This window comes from Saccopteryx bilineata, chromosome 2, assembly GCF_036850765.1.
Source record: "Saccopteryx bilineata isolate mSacBil1 chromosome 2, mSacBil1_pri_phased_curated, whole genome shotgun sequence".
Lineage (NCBI taxonomy): Eukaryota > Metazoa > Chordata > Mammalia > Chiroptera > Emballonuridae > Saccopteryx > Saccopteryx bilineata.
Genome location: NC_089491.1, coordinates 138,267,707 through 138,290,367, shown reverse-complemented (window position 1 = coordinate 138,290,367; position 22,661 = coordinate 138,267,707). Strand labels below are relative to the sequence as shown.

Genomic DNA, 22,661 nt, shown 5'->3' with positions numbered 1-22,661 from the left:
TCCTCCTTCTTCAAAGACTTGTATGTCAACATAGAGTTCCACGTTTTATAGGACATACTCAAGCTCACTCCTTGCTCCCTGGAGCTTTAGCACAAGAGAATGCCATTTTTTTCTCTTTTTTTTTCTTTTTTTGTATTTTTCTGGGGTTGGAGATGGAGAGGCAGTCAGACAGACTCCCGCATGTGCCTGACCGGGATCCACCCAGCACGCCTACTGGGGGAGATGCTCTGCCCATCTGGGGTGTTGCTCTGTTGCAACCAGAGCCATTCTAGCGCCTGAGGCAGAGGCCACAGAGCCATCCTCATCGCCTGGGCCAACTTTGCTCCAATGGAGCCTTGGCTGCGGGAGAGGAGAAGAGAGACAGAGAGGAAAGAGAGGGGGAAGGGTGGAGAAGCAGATGGGCGCTTCTCCTTGTGTTCCCTGGCTGGGAATCAAACCTGGGACTCCTGCACGCCAGGCCGATGCTCTACCACTGAGCAAACTGACCAGGACCTAGGAATGAATGCTGATGAACGGGAGATGCAAAATCATTTTCTCCTGCAAACTACTACCTTCTTTATTTGATCCAGCTAATAACACTGTTTTGTCTTTTTCCAAATAGCTCTAGATATATGGAAAAGATTTATATAGGTGGATGGGGATCCTCAAACCCCTCAGCGAGATCTTCTGAGCATGGCTTTTAAGATACCAAGAGGCAGAAAAAGCCTGATAGAGATCAGGGGAACTACCAGCTTTTAGGATATGCCCTTAAAGGCTCCAACACCCCAAAGGGGTCTCATAGGATGCCATCTGGGTCCTGCTTCAATAGTGGAAAGGAAGGTCATTGAACTAAAGCCTGCCAGACTTACATGCCTCTGCTGTGAGGAAACAGGGACACTGGAAGGTAGGCTTTCCCCTCGCTCCTCTAAGGGAGGGTTCAGTCTCTTCCAGCCCTGCTCCAGCCACCTATGACCTAACCTTGCCCAGAAAGCTGGGGTTTGCCACTGAAGGCTGAAGGTGCCCAGGGCCATCAGCCACATCTACGACACTGGGGGCGACCCTAGGGTATTTCTTCCAAGAAGCAGGTAAACTGATCTCATTCGCACAAAGGCCACTTAACTATATATGTCTTGCCTGAATAGTCAGGTTTTTTATTCTTCCCTTGAAGATCTCTGTTGTGGGTGTTGATAGTCCTATTTTCTGCTGCTTTGTTTAGTATATAGTGTTACCTTTATTCCTCCTATCTCAATTCCCCACTCATATTTCAGGCTGGGACCTACTCCTAATCTAGAGCTCTCTTTCCCCCTTTTGCCAACTTCTATTATGAATCTACCTTTGCCACCAGCTTAGTGTATCCCAAGGTTCTCTTTACCACACCACAGTCGCAGAGCTCCAGGGAAAAGCACCCTGGTCTCATCTCTCCAGGCAGAGGGGAACAGAAGCTCCATCTCCACACATGCTGCAGATGGCTTTTCCAGTCTACCTGAAGCATTACCAGCTAGAAGCAGTGGTCATTGGGACTTGGACGTGAGCTGCAAAGTATAGAATTGTGACAACAATTTCAGTGCCATGCGGACTGAATGTGGACTTTTCCTGGACTCCTGCTCCTTGTGACAGCTCCTAACAGACTGAACTGGTGTTGGGTTGCATTTTTCAGGGATTTGACAAGAAGTTGGGGCCAACTTGGACTTGGCGAACATGTTAAGGACACTACTCTTTTATGGATTCTTGCTGTATTGGCCAAGAGTTTGCTTAAAGGCTTTAATCACTGTAAAAAAAAAATAGAAGACTGGATAAAGAAGATGTGGCACATATATACCATGGTATACTATTCAGCCATAAGAAATGATGACATCAGATCACTTACAACAAAATGGTGTGATCTTGAGAACATTATACGGAGTCAAATAAGTAAATCAGAAAAAACCAAGAACTTCAGGATTCCATACATTGGTGGGACATAAAAACGAGACTAAGAGTCATAGACAAAAGTGTGGTGGTTACGGGGGGCGGGGGAGGGAAGGAGGAAAAGGGGGAGTGGGAGTGGGAGGGGCACAAAGAAAACTAGATAGAAAGTGAGGGAGGACAATCTGACTTTGGGTGATGGGTATGCAACAGAATTGAATGACAAGATAACCTGGACATGTTTTCTTTGAATATATGTACCCTGATTTATTGATGTCACCCCATTAAAATTAATAAAAATTTATTTATTATTAAAAAAAAGAATTGACTGAGCAGGTGAGAAATATTTGCCAAGGTCATTTCCCCTGCACTCTGAGTGTTGTCCTGTGCCAAAGACTTTAGCAAAATTATGTAATTTGGTCTTCATTTCTTAGTGCCTCTAACATTTATAATTTATATGACATTTAAAGATACAGTTTGAGATCATGTTTTAATCAGAGAGTGAGGTGATGTTGGTCAGGAAGTGCAGATTCAGATGAATGTGCACAGTCCCGCCTAGTCTGGTTTCCGCGGGACTGCCACTCAGAAAGTGGGTCATGGCCTCTTACAAATTATACACAGGGATCACCCTTTAAATTTCGTACAAAGTCACCATGGTTGGACAGGGCAGGTGGTTAGAGCTTTGTCCTGATATGCAAAGGTTGCAGGTTTGATCCCCAGTCAGGGAGCATACAAGAATCAACCAATGAATGCATAAATAAGTGGAACAATTAATCAACATCTTCTCTCTTTTTCTCTCCCCCTTCCTCTCTCTCTCTAAAAAAAATTTTTTTAAATTAGTACAGGATTATCTTCTTTGCTAATATTTGGAAATGTAGAGATTTAAGACTTATTTTGGACCATTATTCAAGGAAGTAGTTTGACTCATTGACTTAATCTTGTAATTCTATCACATGCCACTGATACAGATAAGAAAGGCAAAGCACATCGTGGTGCGGGAAGATTCTGACAGATTGAGCTATGACTTGGAGGTAGCCCTAATACTCTGCTCTCGTGCAGCACGGAGTGTCTCCCCTGTTTTCCTCTGAGACCTGTGCTGTGACTAGATGGGGACATGTTAGTGAAGGTTAACATTTTACATTTGCATAAACTTTCAGGTTGCTGATTATGAAAATTTGCCATGGAAATGATATAAAGCAGTATCTGCTTTAGCCTGTCTTACTCCCAAAAGATAGAAACCACATTTTATTTAGTTGTAATAGGTGATCAGATTAGAGAATGAGCTGTTTTATGTTCTCCCTTCAGGGTGACTAATGATAATAAGGCTAGATCTGCAAAGGGTCACATAAATTTTTTAGGCTTTGCAGGCCATATGGTCTCTGTCACACTGCAGAACTCTGCCACTGTAGCACAAAGCAGTCACAGACCATATGTAGTACAATGGATGTGGCTGTGTTCCAATAAAATATCATTCATAACATTTAAATTTCACATAATATATTGTGTCACAAAATATTCCTATTTGGATTTTTTTCAACCACTTAAAAATGCACAGACCGGCCCTGGCCAGTTGGCTCAGGGGTAGAGCGTCAGCCTGGCATGCGGGGGACCCGGGTTCAATTCCCAGCCAGGGCACATAGGAGAAGTGCCCATTTGCTTCTCCACCCCCCCCTCCTTCCTCTCTGTCTCTCTCTTCCCCTCCTGCAGCCAAGGCTCCATTGGAGGAAAGATGGCCCGGGTGCTGGGGATGGCTCCTTGGCCTCTGCCCCAGGCGCTAGAGTGGCTCTGGTCACGGCAGAGAGACGCCCTGGAGGGGCAGAGCATCGCCCCCTGGTGGGCAGAGCAGCGCCCCTGGTGGGAGTGCCAGGTGGATCCCGGTCGGGCGCATGCGGGAGTCTGTCTGACTGTCTCTCCCCGTTTCTAGCTTCAGAAAAATACAAAAAAGAAATACAAAAAAAATGCACAGACCATTGTTAGTTCCTGGATGGTTCTATATAGACCCAGGCATCAAGGGGTGGTGGTATTGACATGGAGTTGGCCCGTTGCCTGTGCTTTGCTGACTGCTGGGCTAGATTATGGAGTTCTTAAATCATCATAAAACACTGAATAAACTGAATGGGTCAATGTTTGCATTGTACTTCTTTCCATTGTATAAGATCATTTTCTTTTACAGTTTCCTTCTATTTCTGTGTCATTTATTTGGCACTAGCTGAACCTGGCCATGCATTGCTCTGGCTCAGTCTGGTTAAATGGAAAAGAAAGAAAAGAGAAAGCGTACATTTGTAATATGTTTAATTTCACAATGCTTGTGGGCATACAATATTTTTTGTTGTTCCATTGTCTGTACCAATATAGAGATTGTCTGATTTGCCAACTCTAGATCATGCAACATATAATTGTCCATGTGAGAGCATGTGTTGCTTTAAGTCCAACAGATGGCAAAGTTTTTCAAAAAAAAGCATGTTTTTACCTGTCACAGGTGTTAGGTGTGACATCTGTATAATAGTAGGTATATAAAAATATGCACATATTCAAATGCAACCTTGTGTCAAAATTTCAAAGCAATCGGTGAAGAACTTTCAGAGATTTAAGATTTTGAACAAATGAACATCAACATTTTTTTTTATTTATATAAGATTTGTGAGCTGGAAGGAGGAGGGGTTTATCTTTGCACACAGTATCCACGTGCACAGCTACCGTGCTGCCTGCACTCAAGCTGCATTGTCCAAAAGTCTTTGCAACCACCATATGAGATCTTTTTCCTCTCCTTTGCAGATGAGGAGGTTATGGCCCAAAGCTGTACAAAACTTACTAATATTCCATGACTACTGAATATCAAGGGTAGAATTTAAAATCAACCTCAGCTCCGCTGATAACCCTTGAACCTTCAGCCAGCCTAACGTGGGCTCTATGTGATTTAGCCTCCACTTCACCCTCCACCTTTATGTCCTTCTTTGTCCCTCAGGCATTGTAGGCTTCTTCCTTTCTCTCAAACATCACACTTATCCTGTGTCCTGAAGCTCTGCACTTTGTTTTGTCCCACTTGGAATGCCCTGATTCTAGGCCCCCCACTGCCTCCTCTTCATGCCGTGCCCAGCTCAGCTGCAGCTCCCCCTTGCAGGCCGTTGGCCACAGCAGAATTGTTCTTCCAGCACTTACCTTCTGTGCTGCCGCTTCTATCATCCCATCACATGTAAAGGCTCTTGACATTATTTTATGTGATCATTTTCTACATCTCATCCCTTCAAGCGGGAAACTCTGGGAGGCAGATCTCTGTCTAATTCAGCACTTCCCCCAACCCCATGGCTAGAAGTTTATCTACATTAAATAGAAAATATGATTGACTGACTTTGAAGCCCTTGATTAAATCCGCCCATTCGCTAACACCTCAGCCATCGCCAACTCCATGACCACCAGACTGGGGGTGGTGACAGTCTCAGCAAAGACAAATCCAGTCTTTCCATCAGGGTAAAGCGGCTCTCGATTCTGAGGCATGGTAAGCAGCACCGATGGGATGGTCCTGGAAAAGAGGAGCTTAAATACATTAAATTACTTATGTGTTAGAGTCATACATCAAAAAGAACACAAGATTTGGAGTCAGACCTAGGCTGGATTCCTAGTTCACAGGTGCTGAGAAATTCGGTTTTAAGAGCTGTGACTTTGTCATGTGTAAGGTCAGTGGGATAGCCCACATCACAGTGCTGTGGTGTTATTAGGTTGGAGTAAAAGGCTCTATAAATATTAAGGTACTATTTTAAAGTTAATAAAAAAATTAATAACTGGTAAAAATATTAAGGTACTATGTACATTCAAAGTAATTTTATTTATTTATTTTTTTTTTACAGAGACAGAGAGAGAGTCAGAGAGAGGGATAGACAGAGACAGACAGACAGGAACGGAGAGATGAGAAGCATCAATCATTAGTTTTTCATTGCGCATTGCGACACCTTAGATGTTCATTGATTGCATTCTCATATGTGCCTTGACCATGGGCCTTCAGCAGACCAAGTAACCCCTTGCTCGAACCAGTGACCCTAGGTCCAAGCAGGTGAGCTTTTGCTCAAACCAGATGAGCCCATGCTCAAGCTGGCGACCTCGGAGTCTCGAACCTGGGTCCTCTGCATCCCAGTCTGACGCTCTATCCACTGTGCCACCACCTGGTCAGGTGGTAATTTTTACTTTATCCAAAAAAGTATACAACTATAAGGTACACTGCTCACAAAAATTAGGGGATCAGGGAGCATGTAGATACTCCAGTACTTTTTGTATAGTGCATTTTCATCAATGAAATAAAAGATGTTTTTGCATCTCATTTGCATAATCAAACAACTTTCTTTGACTTGTCATTTGCTTTTCTGATGTTCTTTTTTAATAAAAAAATCAAATGATTCTTTTTTTTATCATTTCATATTTGTTTTGAAATATCCCCTAATTTTTGTGAGCAGTATAGTAAACTTAATTTTTTAATGTCATGAATCTAGTTATGCAGAATACATGTTAATACAGGCCTGACTGAGGGTCAATTATGTGAAGAAATTCTTTAGTGTTCATTATTAGTGTCATTTTAAATTGGAGTTGAGGTTAGGTTACAGTGACAAGAGAGGGGGAAAGAGGACTACAATTTTGGTTTATATCAGAGAATCATAAAAACATAGTGCTATCACATATTTACAATATATATTGATATTTACAGACTATATTTATATGTATACATATATAATCATATCAATTATGTATACCACCAGTTCATATTTTGTTGAATTTCTCTTTCTGAATTCTTATATAGCAATATTTGAAACACCAAAATTTAAATTGTAAATAAGCTAAAAGAAAATGTTTTTGGTCTTGTTTTCCTGCCAATGTGTTTCTCTTACAAAGATGTCACATCAGAAATGAAGACACCCTGCATGAGATATTTATATATTTCTATTCAATATTCTACATCAGTTCAGGCAAAACTGATTGCAATTGCAATTATGTTGATGCAGAGCAAGTCTGAACTTAAGTATATATTATTAACATAACTTCTTGCTTACTTCATTATTAAGCTCTCTTTCTGAATCTGTTTCTTAATTAGGTGGTGGCCTGACAAGTCACTTACAGCAGATTCAAGTGCCTGTGTTAGAAAGAGAGATCTGCAAACACACTTCATCTGTGCACCCAGGAGGGGTCACAGAGAAGATGCTCTGTGCTGGCTTTGCAGCGACTGGGGGGAAAGACCGCTGTCAGGTGAAACAATTATGTTTTTGCAGAGGAAGATAGAAGGTTGTCATCTGCTGGAGAATCTCTTACACTGGAAGAGACTACTCTCACAATCACAGACAACTCTCTTAGCCTGTGTTTCATAGCATCACGCCACATCCTCTCACCTGAGGGCCAGTAGGACAACAGGAAGGGTGAGTTACTTTATCCAAACTTGCTGAGATGGCAGAGAGTAGGTGGAAACAGCCTACAGCCAGAAGAGCAGGTGGGTACGGAGAGGAGCCACCAGACGGTAGGAGATGGCAGTGCCACTAAATGGGCCTGCCGGTGTGAAGATGCTTTCAGATATGTTTAAAGCTTTGGGAAAAGAGGAACAAGCAAATAAAGATTCCAAATTAGTGTATCCTATTCCAGAGTTGGGTGTAATTGTTTTAAATTGTTATTTAATATCCAGTGTACTCACACTTGATTTTCCTCCACACATGAAAATAAAAGGGTTTCTAACAGTCCGTAACCCACCTTCAATATCTAGTCTGGTTTTGAGCAGCCCACCTAAAGGAAAGCTGTGGTCTTCAGGGTAGACATACCTCCCCAGATTTATCATTTCATACTGGTCCAGAGTGGAGAGGGTAGAAAGAATCTCCAGTCTTTACTGCTTTCTGTTATCCCCACCACACACCCCAATCAAGAAACATGAACCAACTGATGTCACCTCTATGGAGAGAAAACTGGGCACTAGTCTGAATAAAAGTCTTTCCATGAAGAGAGAAGGAAGGAGGTCTCTTCTTAACAGAGAAGATAAATGTATTGCACCTAAAGCCTTTCACGACATGGAGCACTACTCAAATTCTGTTATGTGTTGTTTATCTTACTTTGCATTCTGTAAAAGCAGACATGTGATAAGTACTCCAGTTCAATAGTCTGTTCAGGAAGTGCAGATATCACTAGTAGGAAAGCGAGAAGGAGGTATGACAGGGAAGGAAAGCCAACCTAGGACGTGCTCTTAACTCAACTGCCACAGTGAGAGACTGAGCTTCGTCCTGCAGCAAAACTCTGGCAGTGATGCAAAACACACTAAACATTGATCCCTTCTGAGGGATGAGAGACTGGGATTTATATACACTACTTCCCCGAGGTCATAGTTCAAGGGCTACAGGGCAAACACTGCCTGCTTCATGAATGGGTGAAGCACAGAAATAGCCCTCAGTCACAGAGCCAGGATGAAGATCCAAAGATCTGAGGAATATGGGAAGGGCACTCAGGTCTGCTAGATGACATAGAATTATATTATAAGAATCAAAGGGAAAAGTACTCTAAATTAGTGCATTTGTTCTTCCCCTTTTGTGGGATGGTTTTCTCTCTGCTTTGAATTAAGACTATCACAGATGGCTCTACTCTCTCTGTCATGTTTGAGAGCATGTAACAGTGCGGGACAATCTTAATCTGTATCAAGAGAGCAAAGATTGGAGGGAATTAGGTTCATGCGAGAGATGACGCACATATTGAAATCTCCATTGGCACTTTCTCCTACTACATCCAGCGTCACTTTGGCTGCAGCATGACCAAATTTACAGCTCATACAAAGGAAGGAAGAGATTCTGGGAGGGGGGTGAGATTCTGACTAGTAAATGTGGCTAGATATCATTTACAAAAGAGTGACTTTAGAAACTTGCTTTGATAAAAATGGACTCTAGCAGCTGATTTTTACCCTCCTGTGTGCGCGCAGCGGTAATGGACCTGCTGATGTAATTTCTCACTCAGGAAGGTGAAATAATTTTGGAATGCAGAGGCATGAGAATTTCTGATATGCAATGTAGAATTCCTGTGGTTCTTTTCTCAAACACAATTCAGGTTTTAGATTTTTTTTAAATGTCAAATTCTTTGACCTGCAAATGGATCCCTGTTGTCACAGAATGATGTATGTCCTGTTCCTGCTGACTTTTCCAATCGATTTCATACCTTTCATCTTTTGCTTACTCTATTTCAGCTCCACTGACCTCCCAACTTGCCACATACTTGCCCAGCTTGGACCCTGAGCCCAGATATCAATTCTATATAAATACTCTCCCTCTGGGTATTCTTTTTTTAATTGAAAGTTCTTTTTTTTTTTTTTTAACAGAGACAGAATCAGAGAGAGGGACAAAAAGGAAGAGAGAGAGAGATGAAAAGCATCAATTCTTTGTTGCAGCATCTTAGTTGTTCATGAATTGCTTTCTCATATGTGCCTTGACCAGAGAGCTACAGCAGAGCGAGTGACCCCTTACTCAAGCCAGTGACCTTGGGCTCAAGCCAGTGACCTTGGGCTCAAGCCAGTGACCTTTGGGCTCAAACTAGCGACCATGGGGTCACATCTATGATCTCCCGCTCAAGCCAGCAACCCCACACTCCAGCTGGTGAGCCTGCACTCAACCCTGTGACCTCAGGGTTTTGAACCTGGGTCTTCCGCATCCCAGTTCAACACTCTATTCACTGCGCCACCACCTGGTCAGGCTCTCTGGGTTTTGAAAATCTGGCTTCTTCTCATCCTTCATGTATCAACTAAAATGGTATTGAAACTGCATATGCACACATGCATGTATAGGCACACTTATACACTTGCCCATAGTCTCTACATTTCACTCCGAGTATTTTCTTTGTAGCTATTATCACCATCTCATTTGTTTATACTCCATTTTTCTCAGAATGACTAGCTCACAATAGGCACTGAATATTATTTTTTAATAATTAATAGATACCATTTGTTTATTGAAAACCATATACTAGGCCCCTTATAGGCATTAAAAGAAATTAGACAGGCTCTTTCTGTATCAAGGAATGTTTATAATTCCCTAAAAAATTCTATATTGGGCATGTGTTGGTACTGAAAGAGTAAGTGATTTAATAAGAAGTCATCAGACTTGACATGTCAGACTATTTTCAAACTGGAAGAGAGTTTAAAGTATAATCTTATTTTACATGGAAAAAAAATAGGCCTAGAAAGAGTGTTAATTGTTTACATTAAGTCTAGGAAATCTATCTTTTTAGTCCCAATTTAGGATTTATTCTGTAAAATTTTTCATGTAAAATAAACAGGTATATCAAATTGTCATCAGCTCAGTTTATGTCATAGGAAGACAAATTAAGAATTTAGTTTGGTCCTAAAAGCATTTGTGTTGAAAAGAATGGAAGGGGCTGACATTTAATTGACATACAACATTGTATAAGTTTAAGATATTCAATGTCCCCTGGCCAGATGGCTTAGTTGGTTAGAGCATTGTCCCAAAGCATGGAAGTTGCTGGTTCGATCCCCAGTCAGGGCACGAAAAGGAGCAGATTGATGTTCCAGTCTCTTTCTACCTCTCTCCCTCCCCCCCCCCCCGAAATCAATACAATAAACATTAAAAAATATATTTTAAAAATGTTCAATGTGATGACTTAACACATATATTGTGAAATAATTAACACAGTAGTGTTAGTTAAAATCTTCATCACCTCACATAATTACCATTTCTTTCTTGTGCTGAGAACGCTTACGATCTACTCTCTTAGAAATGGCTAAGTAAAAAATACAGTATTGTTAAGTATAGTCACCATACTCTACATTAGATTTCCAGAACATGTTAATTTCATAACTGGAAGTTGGTATCCTTTGACCATTTCTCCACTCCTAATCCCTGGTAACCATCATTCTACTATCTGCTTCTAAGATTTCAGCTTTTTTGTTTCTTTTTAAAGATTTTACCTATGAGTGATATCATACAGTATTTATCTTTCTCTGGCTGTCTTTTTACTTAGCATTGTGTCCTTAGGGCCCAGTTGTTGCAAATAACAGGATTTCCTTCCTTCTCATGGTTTAATAATATAAATTATATATATATACATATGGCATAATCTTTAACCATTTATCCTTTGACAGAAAAATAGATTGTTTCCACATCTTGACTATTGTGAATAATGCTTCAATGGGAATGCAGATACCTCTTTGATACCCTGTTTTTATTTCCTTTGAGTATACACCTAGAAGTGTGATTGCTGGATCATATGGTAGTTCCATTTTTAATATTTTTTATTTATTCATTTTAGAGAAGAGAGAGAGAGAGAGAGAGAAGAGAGGGAGTGGGGAACAAGAAGCATCAACTCCCATATGTGCCTTGACCGGACAACCCCAGGGTTTTGAACGGGTGACCTTAGCATTCCAGGTTGACACTTTATCCACTGCACTGCCACAGATCACACCTGTTTTTAAATTTTTTTGAAGGCTGTCTATACTATTTCTATAGTGGTTGCATCAAGTTACACTCCTACTAACAGTCTGCAAGTTTCCCCTTCTCTATGCACCCTTGTTAACACTTTTTACTTTTTGCCTTATTGATGATAGCCAATCTAACAGGTGTGAGGAGATACCTCATAGTGGTTTTGATTTGCATTTCCCTCATGATTAATGAAAAATTTTTTATGTACGTGTTGGCTATCTATATGTCTTCTTTGGAAAAATGTCTATTCAGGTCCTCTGCCCATTTTAATTACATTATTTTTGTTGTTAATTTGTATGGGTATTTAAAATATATATATTTTAAATATTAACTACTTATCAGATATATGGTTTTCAAATATTTTCTCCCATTTTGTAAGTTGCCTTTTCATTTTGAGATTTCTTCTGGTCCGCATAAACTTTTTGGTGTGACATAGTCCTACTTACTGATTTTTGCTTTTGTTGTTTGTGCTTGTGCCTTCATATCCAAGACCAAAATTATTTCCAAGACCTATGTCAAGAAGCTTTTCCCCTGTATTGTTTTCTAGAGATCTTGCATGTGAGTCTTAACTTATTTCATGCTAATTTTTGTAAGTGGTATAAGATAGGGGGTCAATTCTTTCCCTGCATATGGTGATCCGGTTTTCCCAACACCATTTATTGCAGAGATTGTTCTTTCCCCAGTAAGTACTTTTTGCTCCCTTGTCAAATAGTAGTTGACCATATATATAAAGCTTTCTTCTGGCCTCACACTTCTGTCACATTGTTCTATTAGTCTATTTTTTATGTCAGTACAATAATATTTTGATTACTACAGACTTGTAATATGTTTTGAAATCAGGAAATATGATGCCTTTAACTTTGTTCTCTCTCAGGATTATTTGGCTATTCAGGATCTTTTGTGGTTTTATATAAATTTTAGGATTTTTTTTCTGTGAATAATGGCACTACATTTTTTATATAAACTGTATTAAATCTATAGATGGCTTTCATTAGTATAGATATTTTAATAATACTAATTCTTTTGCTTTATGAACGTGGATTATTTTGTCAATTATTTGTGTCTTTCTCAATTTTTTTTTGTCAAAATCTTATTATTTTCAGTAGAGAACTTTCTCCTTCTTGGTTAAATTTATTCCTAAGTATTCTTTGATGCTATTATACAATAAGATTTTAAAATTTTCTTATTATATATTTTGTTGTTATTGTATAAAAACAAATTGATTTCTACATGTTCATTTAGTATCTTAAAACTTCACTGTAGGCCCTGGCCGGTTGGCTCAGTGGTAGAGCGTCAGCCTGGCGTGCAGAAGTCCAGGGTTCGATTCCTGGCCAGGGCACACAGGAGAGGCGCCCATCTGCTTCTCCACCCCTTCCCCTCTCCTTCCTCTCTGTCTCTCTCTTCCCCTCCCGCAGCGAGGCTCCATTGGAGCAAAGATGACCCGGGAGCTGGGGATGGCTCCTTGGCCTTTACCCCAGGCGCTGGAGTGGCTCTGGTCGCGACAGAGTGACGCCCCGAAGGGGCAGAGCATCGCCCCCTGGTGGGCGTGCCGGGTGGATCCCGGTCGGGGGCATGCGGGAGTCTGTCTGACTGTCTATCCCCGTTTCCAGCTTCAAAAAAAAAAAAAATTCACTGTATTTGTTGATTAGTTCTAAGTTGGGATTTTTTTTTTTTTTTTGGTTGAGTCTTTAGGATTTTCTATATATAAGTTCATATCATCTTCAAGTAGTTTTACTTCTTCCTTTTTGATTTGGATACTCCTTTTCTCCCCTGATTGCTTTGGCTAAGACTTTCAGTACCGTATTGAGTAGCAGTGGTGAGAGTGGGCACTTTTGTCTTGTTCCTGATCTTAGATGAAATAGTTTCAACCCTTTGCTGTTAAGCTGTGTGTAGTTATATATAGCTTTTATTATGTTGAGGTATAATCTGTCTATACCCAATTTGTTAGAAAGTTTTTTTATCATAAATAGATATTAAATGCTTTTTTTTTTTTACTAATGATATGATCATATAATTTATTTATTTATTTATTTTGTATTTTTCTGAAGCCGGAAACAGGGAGGCAATCAGACAGACTCCTGCATGCGCCCGACCGGGATCCACCCAGCATGCCCACCAGGGGGCAATGCTCTGCCCATCTGGGGTGTGGCTCTGTTGCAACCAGAGCCATTCTAGCGTCTGAGGCAGAGGCCACAGAGCCATCCTGAGCACCCAGGCCAACTTTGCTCCAATGGAGCCTTGGCTGCAGGAGGGGAAGAGAGAGAGAGAGAGGAAGGAGAGGGGGAGGGGTGGAGAAGCAGATGGGCGCCTCTCCTGTGTGCCCTGGCTGGGAATCGAACCCGGGACTCCTGCACGCCAGGCTGACGCTCTACCACTGAGCAAAGTGGCTAGGGCCGTGATCATATAATTTTTAATTCTCATTCTATTAATGTGGTATATAATGTTTATTGATTTGTATATGTTGAACCATCCTAGCCTCACTGAAATAAATCCCACTTGATCATGTGTATGACCCTTTTGAATTCAGTTTGCTCTACAGATGCTCCTTGACTCATATTGACGTTATATCCTGATAAACCCATTGTAACTTGAATATATAATTAAGTGTAAATGCATTTAATACACCTAATTTACCAAACATCATAGCTTAGCACAGTGGTTCTTGACCTTTTTGAAGTTAGGGAGCATTTAAAATCCTACAAATAATTGTAGGCGCACTATATACAAATTTCTGAGAAATATGTTATAATAATTAAGTCAAATATTAAAGAAAAAAAATAAAGTCCAAGCATGCTTTTATGGTAATTAAACAAAATAAATATAACAAAATTAAATTTATTCTGACATTAAAAAACATTTTTATGTTACATTTTTTTTTCTTTTCTTTTTTTTTTTTTATTAAATTTAATGCAGTGACATTGATAAATCAGGGTACATTTGTTGAGAGAAAATATCTCTAGATTATTTTGACATTTGATTGTGCTGTATACCCCTCCCGCAAAGTTAGATTGTCTTCTGTCACCTTCTATCTGGTTTTCTTTATGCCCCTCCCCTCCCCTAACCCCTCTCTCCTTCTTCACCCCATCCCCCCTCCCCCAACCCCCCGCCCCTGTTGCCATCACATTCTTGTTCATGTCTCTGAGTCTCATTTTTATGTCCCTTCTATGTATGGATTCATCTCAGTTTTTTTTTTCTGATTTACTTATTTCACTCCGTATAATGTTATCAAGGTCCATCCATGTTATTGTAAATGATCCGATGTCATCATTTCTTATGGCTGAGTAGTATTCCATAGTATATATGTACCAAAGTTTTTTAATCCACTCGTCCTCTGACGGACACTTGGGCTGTTTCCAGATCTTCGCTATTGTGAACAATGCTGCCACAAACATGCGGGTGCATTTCTCCTTTTCGAGCCCTTCTATGGTGTCCTTGGGGTATATTCCTAAAAGTGGGATAGCTGGGTCAAAAGGCAGTTCGATTTTCAGTTTTTTGAGGAATCTCCATACTGTTTTCCACAGTGGCTGCACCAGTCTGCATTCCCACCAGCAGTGCAGGAGGGTTCCCTTTTCTCCACATCCTCGCCAGCACTTATTCTGTGTTGTTTTGTTGATAAGCGCCATTCTGACTGGTGTAAGGTGATATCTCATTGTGGTTTTAATTTGCATTTCTCTAATGATTAGTGATGTTGAGCATTTTTTCATATGCCTATTGGCCATCTGTATGTCCTCTTTGGAGAAGTGTCTATTCATCTCTTTTGCCCATTTTTGGATTGGGTTGTTTGTCTTCCTGGTGTTGAGTTTTGCAAGTTCTTTATAAATTTTGGTTATTAACCCCTTATCAGACGTATTGTCAAATATGTTCTCCCATTGTGTAGTTTGTCTTTTTATTCTGTTCTTGTTGTCTTTAGCTGTGCAAAAGCTTTTTAGTTTGATATAGTCCCATTTGTTTATCCTGTCTTTTATTTCACTTCCCCGTGGAGATAAATCAGCAAATATATTGCTCCGAGAGATGTCGGAGAGTTTACTGCCTATGTTTTCTTCTAAGATGCTTATGGTTTCACGGCCTACATTCAAGTCTTTTATCCATTTTGAGTTTATTTTTGTGAGTGGTGTAAGCTGGTGATCTAGTTTCATTTTTTTGCAGGTAGCTGTCCAATTTTCCCAACACCATTTGTTAAAGAGGCTATCTTTACTCCATTGTATTTCCTTACCTCCTTTGTCAAATATCAGTTGTCCATAAAACTGTGGGTTTATTTCTGGGTTCTCTGTTCTGTTCCATTGATCTGTATGCCTGTTCTTATGCCAGTACCAGGCTGTTTTGAGCACAATGGACTTGTAGTATAACTTGATATCAGGAAGTGTGATACCTCCCACTTTATTCTTCTTTTTTAAGATTGCTGAGGCTATTCGTGTCCTTTTTTGGTTCCATATAAATTTTTGGAATATGTGTTCTATATCTTTGAAGTATGTCATTGGTATTTTAATTGGTATTGCATTGAATTTATAAATTGCTTTGGGTAATATAGACATTTTAATGATGTTTATTCTTCCTAACCATGAGCACGGTATATGCTTCCACTTGTTTGTATCTTCCTTGATTTCTTTTATCAATGTTTTGTAATTTTCCGAGTACAAGTCTTTAGTCTCCTTGGTTAAATTTACTCCTAGGTACTTTATTTTTTTGGTTGTAATTGTGAAGGGGATTGTTTCCTTAATTTCTCTTTCTGACTGTTCATTGTTGGTGTATAAAAATGCTTCTGATTTCTGAGTATTGATTTTAAATCCTGCAACTTTGCTGAATTTATTTATCAGGTCCAGTAGTTTTTTGACTGAGACTTTAGGGTTTTCTATATACAATATCATATCATCTGCAAATAATGATAGTTTTACTTCTTCTTTTCCAACTTGAATGCCTTTTATTTCTTCTTCTTGTCTGATTGCTGTGGCTAGGACTTCCAGGACTATGTTAAATAAGAGTGGTGAAAGGGGGCACCCTTGCCTTGTTCCTGATCTTAAGGGTATTGCTTTTAATTTTTGCCCATTGAGTATGATGTTGGCTGTGGGTTTCTCATAGATGGCTTTTATCATGTTGAGGTATGTTCCCTGTATTCCCACTTTGCTGAGAGTTTTGATCATGAATGGGTGCTGGATTTTATCAAATGCTTTTTCTGCATCTATTGAAATTATCATATGGTTTTTCTCTTTTTTTTTTGTTTATGTGATGAATCACATTGATTGATTTACGAATATTGTACCAGCCTTGCCTCCCCAGAATAAATCCCACTTGATCATGGTGTATGATTTTTTCTATATATTGTTGGATCCGGTTTGCTAATATTTTGTTGAGGATTTTAGCATCTGTATTCATCAGAAATATTGGCCTATAATTTTCTTTCTTTGTGTTGTCTTTGCCTGGTTTTGGAATCAGAATTATGCTCGCCTCATAAAAGGAGTTTGGAAGTCTTCCTTCCTCTTGAATTTTTTTAAATAGTTTGAGAAGGATAGGAGTTAGTTCTTCTTTGAATATTTGGTAGAATTACGTTGTGAAGCCATCGGGCCCCGGACTTTTCTTTGTTGGGAGTTTTTTGATAACTGTTTCGATCTCCTTTGGTGTAATCGGTCTGTTTAAGTTTTCTGATTCTTCCAGATTGATTTTTGGAAGATTGTATGTTTCAAGGAATTTGTCCATTTCATCTAGGTTGTCTAGTTTTTTGGCATACAGTTCTTCATAGTATTTTCTTACAATATTTTGTATTTCTGTTGTGTCAGTTGTTATTTCTCCTCTCTCATTTCTAATTTTATTTATTTGAGTCCTCTCTCTCTTTTTCTTGGTGAGTCTACTTAAAGGTTCATCAATCTTGTTTACCTTTTCAAAGAACCAGCTCCTAGTTTCATTGATCTTCTGTATTGTTTCTTTAGCCTCTATGTCATTTATTTCTGCTCTGATCTTTATTATTTCCTTCCTTCTACTACATTTGGGCTTTACTTGCTGTTCTTTTTCTAATTCTTTTAGATGCAGGGTTAAGTTGTTTATTTGAGCTTTTTCTAGCTTCTGAAAGTGTGCCTGTAGTGCTAAGAACTTCCCTCTCAGCACTGCTTTCGCTGTGTCCCATAAATTTTGAGTTGTTGTATGCTCATTGTCATTCGTTTCTAGGAATTTCTTTATTTCTTCTTTGATCTCATTCTTAATCCATTCATTATTTAACAACCTGCTATTTAGTTTCCATGTGTTTGAGAATTTTTGAGCTTTTCTGCTGTGATTCATTTCTAGTTTCATGCCGTTGTGATCGGAGAAAGTGCTTGATATGATTTCAGTCTTCTTAAATTTGTTGAGAGCACTTTTGTGCCCTAACATGTGGTCTATCCTAGAGAATGTACCATGAGCACTTGAAAAGAATGTATATTCTGCTGCCTTAGGGTGAAAGGTTATGAAGATATCTATTAAATCGAGTTGATCTAGTGTTTCCAATAAGTCTGTTGTTTCTTTGTTAATTTTCTTTCTTGAGAATCTATCTAGTGATGTTAGTGGGGTATTGAAATCCCCTACTATTATAGTATTGCTGTTGATCTCGCCCTTTAAATCCATCAAAGTCTGTTTTATATATTTGGGTGCTCCTATATTAGGTGCATAGATATTTATAATAGTTATATCTTCCTGTTGGATTACTCCCTTTATCATTATGTAGTGGCCTTCTTTATCTCTTACTATATCCTTTGTTTTAAAGTCCAATTTGTCTGATATAAGTATTGCTACCCCAGCTTTTTTTTCATTTCCATTTGCATGAAACATTTTTTTCCATCCTTTTACCTTCAATCTGTGTGTGTCTTTTGTTCTAAGGTGTGTCTCTTGTAGACAACATATGTACGGGTCCTGTTTTCTTATCCACGCAGCTACCCTATGTCTTTTGATTGGATCATTTAATCCATTTACATTTAAGGTTATTATTGATATGTAGTTGTTTATTGCCATTTTCTTCTTTAAAGGTGTATTCCTTTTTTTTTTTTTCTGTATTCTTTTCCCACTTTATCTGTTTACACCAGGCCCCTTAATATTTCCTGCAGCATTGGTTTGGTTGTAATGAATTCCTTGAGTTGTTTTTTGTCTGGGAAGCTTTTTATTTCTCCTTCAATTTTAAACGATAGCCTTGCTGGATAAAGTAGTCTTGGTTGTAGGTTCTTGTTCTGCATTACTTTGAATATTTCTTGCCATTCCCTTCTGGCCTCAAGTGTTTCTGTTGAGAAGTCAGATGTCATCCTTATGGGGGCTCCTTTGTAGGTGATAACTTTTTTTTCTCTTGCAGCTTTTAATATTTTCTCTTTATCGCTTAGCTTTGGTATTTTAATTATGATGTGTCTTGGTGTAGGTTTCTTTGGGTTTCTCTTTAATGGAGTCCTCTGTGCTTCTTGGATTTGTGAGAGATTCTCTTGCATTAATTTAGGGAAGTTTTCAGCTATGATATGATTGAACAAAGTCTCTATCCCTTGTTCTTTTTCTTCTTCTTCAGGAACCCCTATGATGTGGATGTTATTTCTCTTCATGTTGTCACAGAGCTCTCTAAGAGTTTCCTCTGACTTTTTGAGTCTTTTTTCTCTTTTCTTCTCTGCTTTCATGCCTTCATTCCAGTTGTCTTCTAACTCGCTGATTCGATCCTCTGCTCTATCTATCCTGTTTTTAATTCCTTCCATTGTGGTCTTTATTTCTGATATTGTATTTGTCGTCTCCAACTGATTCTTTTTTATACTTGCTATTTCTTTATTTAGGTTTTCAAACTGCCCCTCCATTGTTGTTCTAAGATCCCTAAGCATCCTTACAATCATTATTTTGAACTCCGCATCTGGAAGTTTGATTATTTCCATATCACTCAGTTCATCTCTTGAAGGTGTCTCTTGTGGTTTCATTTGGATTGCACTCCTTTGTCTTCTCATCTTCTTTTTTTTATTTTTTTATTTGTAGAGTTGATTGAGTCTAGGCTTGGTGTTGTCTGCCTCCAGTTTTCAGTTGTGTTATTTTTAGGTCTTCGTGGGTTGGTATCAGCTATTATTTGTAATCCACTTTAGGATTTGGGCAGCTTTGAAGTCTTGATTTGTTTGTTTTCTTAATAGGTGATAGTCTTGTTAACTGATCTCAGCAGGGGGCTTCCTTGAAACTGTATCCAGGAATGCTGTGGGTGTAACCTGAGACGCTGAAGGTCTCTTCCACCAACTAATCTCACTGGGGGCAGGGTTTTTTCTCAGCTTCAGTAGGGGGAGGTGTATCTCAGATCTCCATGGAGACCTGAGTTACTGCCCCTCCTCCCCACTTCTTGTTTTCAGCTGTGTCTTGTTGTGCTGATTGGAGCTGGATAGATGTCCGGAGATCTCTGATCCGGAAGCACTTCAGCTCTGTTTTGTGAAAGGTTCAGTCCCTCCCCCAGCTATGGCTGCCTCCAGCACGAATGAGTCAGCTTTTTTATTTCGTTTCTTGCATACTTAGCCCCTCACAGTCTGTCCCTCTCCCTGTCTTTTCCACTTGGGAGATAAGCTGGTCTTTTCAACCCACCTTGCTCCCTGGTCGCCAGGTAAGTGGCTGTGAGCAGTAGTTTCTGCTCTTTTTCCTCTGTGAAATCCTCTCTGGGTTCTCAGCCTCACCCCCCTCCTTCTGTTCCTGTAAGCAGAGGAGATTCAGGCACTCCTTACCAGGATTATTGTGGCTTCCTCTTTGCTCCTTGGTTTTTGAGAGCTGTTCTTGCAGTTCAGTGTTGGTTTTTCATGCTGATTTTTTCTAAATTGATTTGTATTCCAGTTTGGTGTTGAGAGCTGGGCGTCTGTGCATCCGCCTACTCCGCTGCCATCTTCTGATCCCCTATGTTACATTTTTTGAGCTATGCTTTTTAGAATTCATAATAAAGAGGGGTTAAAAAATTAAAAATGACAAAAAAGTTATCTTTTCATATATATAGATACATTTTTAGTAAGATTTAGTCAATTCGGTAGGTCCTCGCTCAAATGTGTTAAGTTCTTTCATTCTTGTGTTTATAAGAAACATGAGCCTGATGTGTCCTAGCGATTTCTTCAATGTTTGGGCATATATTTTAAAGGCAAACTCTCATTTTCTCGTCAATACATTGAAGAATTCCTCTCTTTTTACTCTTAATTGTGTTGAGGGTAAAAAAATCCTAATTTCCATAAATAGGATGTTGAAAATTGTAGTAAAATGTTCAAATTTTTTAAGATATTGCCACATATTCTTCTTTTATAGAAATCTGAAAGGCTTCAAGGGACAATTTCTTATGTTTAATCATCCAAAACCTCCACCATACATATCATCTTAACTTTACACCAAACAAAGGATAGAAGAAACTTGCCTCCAGTCTTTTGGAGGCACATGGGGGGTAGTGTAAACAATCCAGCACCACAGTTTAACAGCCTTTTGCAACCTAATCAGGCAAGTGAGGTGGGGGGTTGGGCAGACTGTCAGCTTACAGCCAATTCCCCACACCTCTGTCTCCCAAAAATCTAAACTCCCAAAACTCTGTTGGATTTTTGGTCCCCAATAGGCACATATTTCTCTGGAATACCATAGGGTGCACCTGGAAATCTTCTAGGGTGCACCAGTGCACCCTGGCGCACACTTTGAGAACCACTGGCTTAGCATAAGGTATGTTAAATGTGCTAAGACATTAACAGTAGCCTACAGTTAGGCAAAATTATGTCACTGCCACTGCCCAGCATCAGTAGAGAGAGTGTCATACTGCATTTTGGTAGCTGAGGAAAATATTAAAATTCAAAGAATAGTTTTTACTCAGTGCTTATTGTTTCTGAACTATCATAAAGTCAAAAATTATAAATCAGGCCATCATAAGTCAGGGACTGCCTGTATTTTGTTGCAGATTTTTAAGTCTATGTCATCTGGGATACTGGCCTGTGACTTTCTTTTCTCATAGTGTCCCTATCTGTTTTGGGTCACAGGGTAATGCTGGCCTCATAAAATGAGCTTGGGATTATTATCTCCTCTTCAGTTTTTTTTTTGTTTTGAAGAGTTTGAGAAAGATTGGTGTTCATTCTTTAAAAGTTTAATAGATTTCATCAGTGAAGCCATCTGGTCCTGGGCTTTTCTTTGTTAGGATATTTTTGATTATTGAGTCAATCTTCTTACTTGTATTAATCTAATCCAATTCTCTTATAATTAGGTTTTGGTGGGTTGTATGATTTTAGGTCATGCTCCCTGCTTAATGACAAGGATGCAGTCTGAGAAATGTGTCATTAGGCAATTTTGTCTTTGTGCAAACATCATTGATTTTACTTAGACAAACCGAGATGGTACAGCCTACTACTATAATTGTATGCGCTATACTTTTATACCACAGGCAACACAGTGGATTTGTTTACACTAGCATCACCACAAATATGTAAATAATACATTGTACTACCATGTTAGGATAGCTACAATGTCACTCAGTGACTTTTTCAACTTCATGATAATCTTATGGGAGCACTATCATATATATAGTTTGTCATTGACCAAGATATTGTTTTGTGGTGTATGACTGTATTTTTTCTAAGTGGTTCAAATTTTTGTGTCTAATTATTCATAACAGTCTTTTATAATTCTTTATATTGCTGCGGTGTCGGTTGTAATGTCTCTTTTATTTACAACCTTATTTATTTGAATAAGTGTTCTAAGGTATACAAATTAACAAAGAATAATTCTTTTAGAAATTATAGAAATGTTATGGATAAATTATTGGCTCTTTCTGTTCCAAAATTGAAAACAAACACTCTGATCAAAACAAATTTCTAGAATACATTTCCTTGGTATTTCAGGGAGACTCATGAAAAAGAGTCCTTTGTCCTCTATGGCACTGTCAGCTGAAAAGCTGCCATGCCAGGCCAGGAGGCCAGGTGCACTTGCCATGTGAGTATCTCCTTGGACTGGATCAAATCCAGAATCAAAGGGAAATATTTTTTAGATATTATGAAAACAATGCCTCTTTCTTAAAATTTCTATCAGTATTATGAAAGAGAAGACTATACAGTAACATTTTATTATATAGTTTTGAAACACATTAAGATGTGCATTAAAGTTCTATGTATCTCCCTTAGCCAGAGTTACGGTAACACTGACTCTTCCAGAGGCTGTTTTAATCCTAGATATACTTTGTCTTTTAATAAAAGTTGCTTTGGTACAGTCTACATGTTGTCTTCAGGCATTCGTCTTTATTTATTTGTAACCTCTTCTCTCTAGATACAAATTGTGCTTCACTCTGGGTAAATAATGAGAACAAAACCTTAACAAGGAAACAGCTGCCACCACTCACAGGTTCAACAAACAGTGCATCTGGGCCAGGTGCCGGATAGGCGT

General features: G+C 39.1%; 1 protein-coding gene across 1 annotated transcript in view; it reads left to right on the top strand.

Moving 5' to 3' along the window:
- The window catches only part of OVCH1 (ovochymase 1), an 86,932-nt gene that overhangs the window by 54,879 nt on the left and 9,392 nt on the right, over nucleotides 1-22,661 (top strand). Inside the window, 5 exon segments of the mRNA XM_066254394.1 lie at nucleotides 2,849-2,935; nucleotides 2,937-3,010; nucleotides 6,962-7,108; nucleotides 22,189-22,257; nucleotides 22,554-22,646. Of these exon segments, the coding sequence (XP_066110491.1) occupies nucleotides 2,849-2,935; nucleotides 2,937-3,010; nucleotides 6,962-7,108; nucleotides 22,189-22,257; nucleotides 22,554-22,646 (470 nt within the window).